We start from the raw sequence: 11,279 nt of genomic DNA, 5'->3' as shown, positions 1-11,279 counted from the left end.
ACCCTGAGATTTCACCTTACACCCATCAGAATGGCCAAGATGAAAAACTCAAGTGATAGCACATGCTGGAGAGGTTGTGGAGAAAAGGGAACCCTCCTCCATTGGTGGTGGGAATGTAAACTGGTTCAACCACTTTGGAAGTCAATCTGGCGCTTTCTCAGACAACTAGGAGTAGTGCTACCTCAAGACCCAGCTATACCACTCCTAGGTATATACCCAAAATTTGCTCAAGTACACAACAAGGACATTTGTTCAACCATGTTCGTAGCAGCTTTATTTGTAATAGCCAGAACTTGGAAACAACCCAGATGTCCATCAATGGAGGAATGGATACAGAAACTGTGATATTTTTACACAATGGAATACTACTCAGCAATCAAAAAGGAGGAAATCATGAAATTTGCAGGCAAGTGGTGGGATCTAGAAAAGATCATTCTGAGTGAAGTATCCCAGAAGGAGAAAGACAAACTTGGTATATACTCGCTTATATAGACCTACAAGATATGATAAACATAATGAAATCTACACACCTAAAGAAGATAATCAAGAAAGTGGACACAGGCGAAGGTGATTAATCCTCATTTAGAAAGACAAATGGGATGTGCATTGAATGTATGACAGGAGTCTACCACAAAAGGCATCTGAAAGACTCTACCTAGCAGTGTTTCAAAGCAGACACTAAGACTCATAACCAAACCCTCGGCAGAGTACAGGGAATCATATGAAAGAAGGGGAGTTAGTATGATATGGAAAGGATAGGAGCTCTACAAGGACCAAAAATATCCGGGCACAGGGTCTTTTCTGAGACTGACACTCAACCAAGGACCATCTATGGATAAAACCTAGAACTTCTGCTCGGATGTGGCCCGTGGTAGCTCAGTAACCAAGTAGTTTTCCAAAGTAAGGGGAACACGGACTATTTCTAACAGGATCTCAAGGGCAGGCTGTTTGACACCCCCCCCCCAGGGGAGGAGCAGTCTGTTAGGCCACAGAGGAGGACTTTGCAGCCAGCCCTGAAGATACCTGATAAAAAAGGGTCAAATGAAAGGGGAGGAGGTCCTCCCCTATCAGTGGACTTGGAAAGGGGCAGGGAGGAGACCAGGGAGGGAGTGCGGGTTGGGGAGGGAATGAGGGAGCGGGATACAGCTGGGACACAGAGTTAACAAAATGTAACTAAAAAGAAAAATAAAATTAAAAAAAAAAGAAATGCTCAACGTCATTAGCCATTAGGGAAATGCAAATCAAAACAACCCTGTGATTTCACCTTACACCCATCAGAATGGCCAAGATGAAAAACTCAAGAGACAACACATGCTGGAGAGGTTGTGGAGAAAGGGGAACCCTTCTCCACTGCTGGTGGGAATGTAAACTGGTACAACCACTCTGGAAATCAATCTGGCGCTTTCTCAGACAACTAGGAATAGCGCTTCCTCAAGATCCAGCCATGCCACTCCTAGGCATATATCCAAAAGAGGCTCAAGTACACCAAAAGGACATTTGCTCAACCAAGTTTGTAGCAGCTTTATTTGTAATAGCCAGAAGCTGGAAACAGCCTAGATGCCCCTCAACTGTAGAATAGATGCAGAAATTGTGGTACATCTATACAATGGAGTATTACTCAGCAATGAAAAATAAAGAAATCATGAAATTTGCAGGTAAACGGTAGGACCTGGAAAGGATCATCCTGAGTGAGTTGTCCCAGAAACAAAAAGACACACATGGTATATACTCACTCATATAAGCATACAACATAGGATAAACCCGCTAAATTCTGTACATCTAAACAATCTAAGCAAAAGAGAGAACCCTAACTAAAATGCTCAATCCCCATCCTGAAAGTTAAAGAGGATGGACATCAGAAGAAGAAGAAAACAGGAAACAACCTAGGAACCTGCCACAGAGGTCCTCTGAAAGCCTCTGCCCTGCAGACTATCAAAGCAGATGCTGAGCCTGATGGCCAATTGTTGGGCAGAATGAATAGAATTTTATGTAAGAAGTGGGAAATAGCAAGAGCTGGAGAGGACAGGAACTCCCCAAGGAGAGCAACAGAACCAGAAAATTTGAACACAGGGAACTTCCCAGAGACTCATACTCCAACCAAGGACTATTCATGGAGATAACCTAGAACCCCTGCACAGATGTAGCCCATGGCAGTTCAGTGTCCAAGTGGGTTCCATAGTAATGGGAAGAGGGGCTGCCTCTGACACCTCCCTCTGAGAGGGGAGCAGCCTTACCAGGCCACAGAAGATGACAATGCAGCCACTTCTGATGAGAACCGATAGAGGAAGATCAGAACGAAGGAGAGGAGGACCTCCCCTATCAGTGGACTTGGGGAGGGGCATGCATGCAGAAAGGGAAGGGAGGGTGGGATCGGGTGAGGAGGAGAGAGGGGCTTGTGGGGGGATACAAAATGAATAAAGTGTAATTAATAAAAGTTAAATAAAAAATTTTAAAAAAGGAAAAAAATAAATAAATGGAACCTCATGAAACTGAAAAGCTTCTGTAAAGCAAAGGACATGGTCGTCAGAAGAAAACAACAGCCTACAGACTGGGAAAGGATCTTCACCAACCCTATATCTGACAGAGGGCTGGTTTCCAGAATATATGAAGAAATAAAGAAGTTAAAATGCAATAAATCAAGCAATCCAATTAAAAACTGGGGTATGGAGCTAAACAGAGAAGTCTCTGTAGAGGAATATAGAATGGCAGAGAAACATTTAAAGAGATGTTCAACGTCCTTAGCCATCAGAGAGATGGAAATCAAAATGACCTTGAGATTTCACCTTACACCCATCAGAATGGCTAAGATAAAAAACTGAAGAGACAACACATGCTGGAGAGGTTGTAAAGAAAGGGGAACCCTCCTCTATTGCTAGTGGGAATGCAAACTTGTACAACCACTTTGGAAATTAATCTGGCACTTTCTCAGACAATTAGGAATAGCCCTTCTTCAAGATCCAGCTATACCACTCCTAGGCATATATGCAAAAGATGCTGAAGTACACAACAAGGACATTTGCTCAACTATGTTTATAGCAGCTTTATTCCTAATGGCCAGAACCTGGAAACAACCCAGATGTCCATCAGTGCATGAATGGATACAGTAATTGTGGTACATTTACACAATGGCATACTACTCAGCAATTAAAAACAAGGAAATCATGAAATTTGCAGGCAAATGGTGGGATCTAGAAAAGATCATCCTGAATGAGGTATCCCAGAATCAGAAAGACACACAAAGGAATATACTCACTTATAAGTGGATACTAGACCTATAAGATAGGATAAACATACTAAAATCTGTACAAATAAAGAAGATAAACAAGAAAGAGGACCTGGGGCAAGATGATCAATCCTCACTTAGAAAGGACATTGGACAAAGGACATGGACATTGGAAGTAGGAGAAAACAAGTAACAGGACAGGACCCTACCGCAGAGGGCCCCTGAAAGACTCTTCCTAGCAGTGTATCAAAGCAGATGCTGAGACTCATAACAAAAACTTTAGCAGAGTGCAGGAAATCATATGGAAGAAAGAGTTAGTATGACCTGGAGAGGACAGAAGCTCCACAAGGACCAAATATATCTGGGCACAGGGGTCTTCTATGAGACTATATCTCCAACCAAGGACCATGTATGGATATAACCTAGGAGCCCTGCTAGGATGTAGCCTATAGTAGCTCATTATCCAAGTGGGTTCTCTAGTAAGGGGAACAGGGACTATTTCTGACATGAACTCAATGGCTGGCTCTTTGACCTTCCTCCTCTCCCCCCCAATCCCAAGGGAGGAGCAGCCTTGCTAGACCACAGAGGAGGACATTGCAGCCAGTCCTGAAGAAACCTGATAAGTTAGGGTCAGATGGAAGGGGAGGAGGACCTTCCCTATCAGTGGACTTGGAAAGGGGTAGGGGGAGATGAGGGAAGGAGGGTGGGATTGGGAGGGAATGAAGGAGCGGATTACAGCTGGGATACAAAGTTAATAAACTGTAACTAATATTAAAAAAATAAAAATTTAATTTAAAAAAATCTCAACCTGTTAAAGAAAAATCAAAATATGACATTTCATTCATGTGAACGTAACGTGCATTACTTTTCAAATGGCCCAGCTGCTGGGTTGAGAATAAATCTTGAGAGATCTGAAGGCCACAGCCAGCCCATAGCATTCTCAAAGTTCCCCCATGGACACAGAGCCTTACCGTGGCCAGTTTCTCAATGTACTCATCAGGTGCTCCCAGCGAAGCGAGCCCAAATTCCTATGTGCAGAAAATGAGAGTCAATGGTACATATGCAAACTTTACCCTCAGTGCTAACCTCCAATCGTGGGCAGATAATGTGCAACTAGTACCTCTGAAGGACCCAGATGGACTCTAAATGTTCTTAGATGTCCTGGCCATTCTGCATGGCACAGAGGCACAGACCTCAGGAGCGGAGAAAAAATGTGTCACCAGTACTTGGTTCCTTTGCATTCACTTTACAGAAAGAAATCAGAAGGTGGCCTCTGCACAGTCACACAGTCACCATCTAACACACCGGCTGTCGACAGCAGCCCAGTAGTCCCCCCACACAGCATGAGACAGACAGGTCCGGGATATGGGGTGAATCTTAATCAGGTACCTTAAAAATACCACAGAAAAACTACAGGGATGTGATTATATCATTCCAGCCATACCCAAAGCTGGAGAATGTGAACTGCCATTCACCACTAATTACAGCCTCAAATACAGCATTCCTCTAATGATCTCTTTGTCTCTTCAATAGCTCTTCCTCTTTCTTTCTGTGTGTGTCTTTCCAAACATATGTATTCATCTACTCCAAAAGTGTGCATTAAATGCTTCCTACCTGTCAGGACATACATAATAATGGCAAATACCCTTGACCTTATGTTTACAGTAAAAAATGTGTAATTGTTAATGTGTATATAGGTATGTAAAAGGTTAGCAAGGTCTCGGGATAGGGAAAAAAATGAGGAGGAGACAAAGAGAAGTGGGAGATGCAAGTAAACTTGGGAGGCTGTATTATTAATTTGGGTTCCGGGAAAGCAACATCAAAGAGTTGGGACTTGGGAAAATACTTGAATGTTATTGGTTCTGCTGACAACAGAAAGAGGGATAACACAGAGCAAACACAATCTTACTCTAGTGAGAACACTCTCTAAGCAAGGGAAATATAGGCTACTTTAAGGAGCAGAGAGGGACAGACATGGCTAGAGCATGGTGACAGTACTGATAGGTAACACTGAAGATCCTAAATTTGATCATGTAGACCTTTTAAAAAGACACTTTAAGACTTGGGTTTTTCTTTTTACTGAAATGAAAAGTCCCTTCTGGTATTTTAAAATTACTTTTATTGGTGTTCTTCTTTGGTAATGTCATACATGTATATAAATTATTCTGGAATGGACACAATCTAATGTATGTCGTCAAAGACTGTTCCAGCTACTCTGTGAGAACAGACAAGATCGAGGGCAGGATGCCAGCAAGGAGCTACAGAAAGCAAGTGGTGAGTGATAGTGGCTGAGAACATAGTAGTGTTAGTGTATATGATGGGAGGCAATCGGTGTCTACATGGTTTTTAGACTAAAACAAATAGATTTTCAGAAATGCTTGGTTGTTTTAAAGAAAGATGTCAACCCCCAAATGTGTTTTTTGTTTGAGTGAATCAAAGAACGAAGTTGCCATGGACTCACACAAGGAAACTAATAAGTAGAGAAGTTGTAAAGAAGATTCAAAACTCAGCTTTGGAAGGAATATAAAGATGCCTAATCAACATCAAAGTGGAGATTCTGAGCTGATGGCTCATATATAAGACTGAATTCAGCATTGAAGATAAGACATGAATGATCATTATTATATTAGAGCTAGTATTCCAGGTCGTGAAATTGGCTAAAATAACAGGAAGAATGTGTGTGGACAGAGAGTGGGGCTAAGGATTTTGTCTGCCTTGAAGCAAGAGGCTACATTCATGTTGTATGTCACTGCACCCTTCTTTGGGCCCCATCTGGAGACCGGCCTACATTGTCCTTACAAAAAGTACTGTCTGACTTAAGGTAAACTGAATTCAGGTAGCCACTGGCCTGCCTCTACTACCCATCTCCCCATCTCTACTCTACCCACCTTCTTAGATATGCCAGTTCTGCATTTAACAGAGTCCCTTGATAAACTGACATCAAATCTCTACCTTTTTCTCTTGTCATCATTTTTTAAGATAGGGTCTCATGTATTCCAGGCTTGCCTCAAACTGACTATATAGGCAAGAAGGAGTTCCAGCCTCTGTCTCCTAAGTGCTGAAGTAACAGGTGTGTGCCACTACACCTAATGTCTTGTCATCTTTGAAATCCAAGAGCTTGGCTAAAACAAGAGCCCCCAATATTCCTCTGCACCACCACCACCACCCAATTCTGCCCTATAGGGGTAGGACATTTCTGCCTTAACTCAAAAGAAAATGTTCTTATAGAACATTTCTTTGCCTTGGAACAATCCATGTCAAAGTTGAGAGTGTGCTAAGCAGAGATCCTACAATGTCTGTTGACATTAATTGTCCACTCCCTTCCAGGCTTATCCAAAATGCAAATGATTTAAGGAAGACTGCCAGCTGCCCTACAGCTAAACAGAATATCTCTGGTGTTAAAAAATCAAGGTTCCTATTCTCCAAGGAGAAAGCTTCTAATTCTCCTGTCACAGTAACAAGTCCATGTTTTCAAACTGTCTTGAGCAATCAACATCATCTTGGCAGCTGTAACTACACTATTGGCAATAACACTTCTACAGTTAAAGTTCAACCAGACACTCCCATGTCTACAGGCCAATGGTCTCTGGGCTCCGGATTTCCCAAAACCTCACATGGAAGTAACAGGTGTTCTTTGTTTGGAGAGCCTACATCTTCTAGGCAGTCAAGGAATAGGTTGAACTTTTGATTTGGTTTGTTTCAAATAGCAAGTGGCAGCTTCATCAGTCCACAATGGAAATAACTTCTTTCAGTTAATGGGAAATGCTTGTAAATTTGCACACCATGTCATTGATCTGAAATTTCTACTTGGAGCAGTATTTACTCATGAGTCACCTTTGGGTCCTCATTCTTCCTAGTGAGGAAGAAGACTAATATGGAAGGCATGTCACTGATCCAAACTGTGGAAACCGAGGCACATGACGGCCTAATAACTCGCCCTAGTCCACACAGCTACAAGCCATCAACGCTCTGGCTTGGGCCTATCAGTACCTGAGAACCATGATTCAGTCTTCCTTGAATCCAGTTACCCAACTATGTTTTAAAATATTTCTATAGCCTTTCACTTATTCAAATGCCTATGTGTCTATGTGTGAGTATCTTCACATGAATGGATATGCCTGCAGAGATCACAGTCATCAGATCCCTTGGAGCTCAAGTTACAGGTGGTTATTTGTTGCCTGGTGTAAGTGCTTGGACAAAAACTGTGGTCCTCTGCAGGAAAAAAATATACTCCTCTAACTGCTGAGCCATCTCCCTAGACCTAGCCCCTGCCCTCCACCCCACACAACCCCATTTTAGACTTCTTCTCAGGGATGAGAAAGAATTGCCATAATTTTTAGTTCATTGGGAAACAGTTTTGAACTTTCTCATACTGTAAAAGATGAATCAAGTCTATGGTACTGTTTTGACAGTGGCGTGAGACATTTGGCTCTTTTTTTATATTTCTTTTTGTGGTTTCTTTCTTTCTTTAGTCAATTATACATAAGATCATTGACATTGGATTCATGGCAAATGTCATCTTATCTAGTTCAAATAACAAGATGGAAAGTGCCAACGTCTCTAAAAAGAGTACTGGATGGAAAGTACCAGGTGATGTCTGCATAGGTATCAGAGATGCATTCATCAGTGAGAAGGCTCTGATTATACATGTGTCAAGATCATAGAATTTAGCAAATTGACCATAGGCACACCAAAGGATGAACCATCAATCACCAACCCCAGGCTGTCGTTGTTAGAATGAGTGTTTAAGTCATCCCAAGGAACCACACATGCTTCTCTTTGCTGGTCTTCTTGGTCAAGGTCATTTAACTGCATCTTGCTTCCACTCTTACAGAGCGTGTGACAGTCCCTTTATGAGGGATTAACTCATTCCAGTAATGAAGTCACAACCCGATGACCAAGTCTTTTTTCCTTACCTGAGAAAACTGGGCAAAGCTGCGATCTGAAAACAAGGGCACATGTCCCAAGAGTTCATGGCAGATGTCACTGAAACATAGAAAATACATCATTTAGAGGAGGGACAGGTTCAGCCAAAATAGACTCAATGATTTTTATATGAAGAGTGGACAGGAAGAAATAACTCACTGAGGCCTGGGATTTCACTGTCAAGAATAAGTCCAATGCAGAGGAAGGAATGTCTTGAAATAAAGTATGAAAACAAAAGAAAAACGGGAGAGAAAAAGAAAGAAAAGACAGAGCCCTTAGGAGTTCTGGGAGGCAGAAGGGGTTGATGTGCAGAGCTCAGGAGCCAGAATTCCCATGGACCTCTTCTCAGACACCTTAATGAGTTGTGAGTCACAGAATGCTCCTATCCCAGGTCTCCTTGTTCCTGGAGAGGGATAATGTGCCCAGTTTTTCCAATAAAAACTTAAAAAAAATGTGTTGCTCTTCTCTTAGACCAGAGTGGGTTAGCAGTCAAAAGAGAAAGACTACATTTATTTAAATCAGTACCAGGTCCATAGCAACAGATTCTTCTAATTAGTAGCCATGAATGCCATAAAGAGAAGAATTAACAGGTGGCATCATACTGCTCTCTTTGGATCAATTTCTATGTGGCTAATGGCTAAACGCCCAGATAGAAAGCACAGTGGCCACCCATTCTCTCCTTCTAGCCAATAATCTCAGCAAAGACCTAGAATCATCTAGATGCTCATTTAGGAGATGCTGAGATCACTTGGCTACTCTTGTTCCTGTCCTATTTGGAACTTCAGAGGTCTGACTTTGGAGGTTGAAGGAGCCTCTATTCCTGATGCCCAAAGAGGTCCAAATCCTTGGTTCATGGGATGTTGGAATGTGCATCCAAATTTCGAGTATCTGGACAGAGACCATCCACAGGGTGAGTTTCTCTTAGAACTATGACCTAACAAAGCAGGCAGCATGTGGACCAGCTGCAGTGAACCTAAGCAGTGTCCTCAGAGCAGGGAGGGCTGGTGCCATTGTGATTGGCAGTAGTCGCTGGATACTCACGGCTCAGGCGTGTACATGGGCTTAGATCCATGCCTAATGTACTGTGTGCAATGGAAGACTCGGAAGGCCAGGCCACCCAAGAAATCTCGAGATGACAGTAAGCCAGCAACAGGTCGGAGGCGGAATCCAGTACAAGCTGGAAAGGAGAAAAGAGCCTAAAACTCAAAGCTTATTGTAAGAGGTCTCAACCTGCTATCCTGCATATCAGGTGCATAGATGTTATGGGTACAATGCTAGCAAAATAACAATTATGAAGTGGCAACAAAGTAATTTTTGGTTGGGGGTCACCACAGCATGAGGAACTGTATTAAAGGGTCAAAGCGTCAGGCAGGTTGAGAACCATAAGCATTATGGTGAAGCCACAGAGTAGAGAACCAATACCTGTGAATGTGGGCTTTGCTACCAAGGAGACGTGGCTTCTTGGTCTCTGCCCCCTTGGCTGCTTTAAGTCAAATAAACTTAGATTGCCAAGCCTCCGTTTTGTTCACCTGCAGGATTTGGCTGGGCACTCCTGAGAGATGTCATAAACATCAAGACCATAACCTCTAAAAGTTACTTAGTAGAGCCCAGCCCACTGCTCAGTACATTTCCCTTTTGTTGCTTTTTGTTCGGAGCACCTTCCCACTACTTCTCATGTTTCCAGAGCAGGAAGGAAGTGTAGGATCAACATCCAGAGGACAGCGTGCAATCAGCACTCCCAGATTCTCTACCATGCCACACACAGCCCATCCCGGGAGGAGAAATGCCCTATCTGGCTGCAGCAAATGGGAAGAGAGGATTTGCATACAATTTAGCCATTTCTCTCTTTCCCTCTCTCTCCTCTCCCATGTGGCCTGTGGTTTATGCCTTCCCTCCCTTCCTCTCTTCCTCTCTCTCTCCCTCCCTCCTTCCTTCCCTCCCTTCCTCTCTCTCCCTCCCTCCTTCCCTCCCTTCCTCTCTTCCTCTCTCTCCCTCCCTCCCTCCCTCTCTTCCTCTCTCTCTCCCTTCCTCTCTCTGTCTCCTTCCCTCCCTTTCTCTCTCTCCTATCCATAAAGCAGTGCCTGCTGGTTCCTCTTAGTTCAACAATGAAGGAGGCACTGAAAGCTGGTAGATGTTTTCCTAATCAAGGGCTAAATATTTAGAAGGTTTTGAGCATACATCTCTACCATGAACGCTACCAGTCGGTAACCGTCCTTTGCTTCCTACATCTGTTTCTCAGTCTACTCTACCCCAGGAAGCAAGATGTGGCCCTGAACATGCAATAGTTAACACTACATACTGCCTAACATATGCCAGGTACAGCTCTAAGCGTTCTGCACAGGCCAACCCTGGAAATGCTGTGAGGAAGACATTTTATCATTCCCACATTCAAGGTGGCGAAGCTGAGACATGGGTTAAAGCTTTTAGTCCAGGGCCATAAGCCACAGGCCACATGGCATCAAAGCTCTCCAACTGCTAGCATTCATGTTTTATCATTGTTACTACTGGCCACAGCATTGAGGCCAAAGCTGGAGACCGTCTTTAGGACTGGCTTTCTCTCCTTTCACACTACATTTTCAGGCTGTTAATTACTACTTGAACTCTTGCTCCTCACTTTATTCTATAAATAGCAGAGACCTTGAAGATCACCTCTCAGTCTGTTCCCACTTTAACCTCCCTCCCTGCCATATACATTTCTGCTTTCTTTCCTATCTCTTCGGGGTTCTGATGCATAGAAAAATCCTTCCTTTCTACATGACTGTGGTTTGTCTCCCTATATCTCCTTATTCTACCTAGCATATAGCAGGTGTTTAATGTGACCTAGTTGACTGGGTTTCGCTGAATGAGCACCCTATTGTCAGAAAGAAAACCATAATCTGCCTTGGAAAGGCTATGCAGAGGCTCATCACCCTGATGAGGCACCCCAAGTGTCTCATATCACCTTTAAGCCCCAGAGTCACTGAACACTGACCGTGGACCCAGCTCTGTCCAGGTGCTTGCTTTTGAATGCAACACCTCACTGTATTCTCGTAATTTCCCTATGAGGGATGCCAAAGGGGAGACAGTGTCTATTTGACAGATGACAACATGAAGGCAGCTTTGCACAACCCGAAAAGGTCAAAGGCAGGAT

General features: G+C 43.3%; 1 protein-coding gene across 1 annotated transcript in view; it reads right to left on the bottom strand.

Moving 5' to 3' along the window:
- Pah (phenylalanine hydroxylase) overlaps positions 1-11,279 on the bottom strand; it is an 84,878-nt gene that overhangs the window by 27,305 nt on the left and 46,294 nt on the right. The window contains exons 7-9 of the mRNA XM_055627965.1: positions 9,191-9,326; positions 8,140-8,209; positions 4,195-4,251 (exon numbers count right to left, since the gene is read on the bottom strand). Coding sequence (XP_055483940.1) covers positions 4,195-4,251; positions 8,140-8,209; positions 9,191-9,326 — 263 coding nt within the window. The remainder of the gene's footprint in view (positions 1-4,194; positions 4,252-8,139; positions 8,210-9,190; positions 9,327-11,279) is intronic.

Source organism: Psammomys obesus, unplaced genomic scaffold, assembly GCF_907164565.1.
Source record: "Psammomys obesus unplaced genomic scaffold, mPsaObe1.curated_primary_1811, whole genome shotgun sequence".
NCBI lineage: Eukaryota > Metazoa > Chordata > Mammalia > Rodentia > Muridae > Psammomys > Psammomys obesus.
The sequence above is the reverse complement of the archived record's forward strand: the minus strand, read 5'-3'. Positions and strand labels throughout refer to the sequence as shown.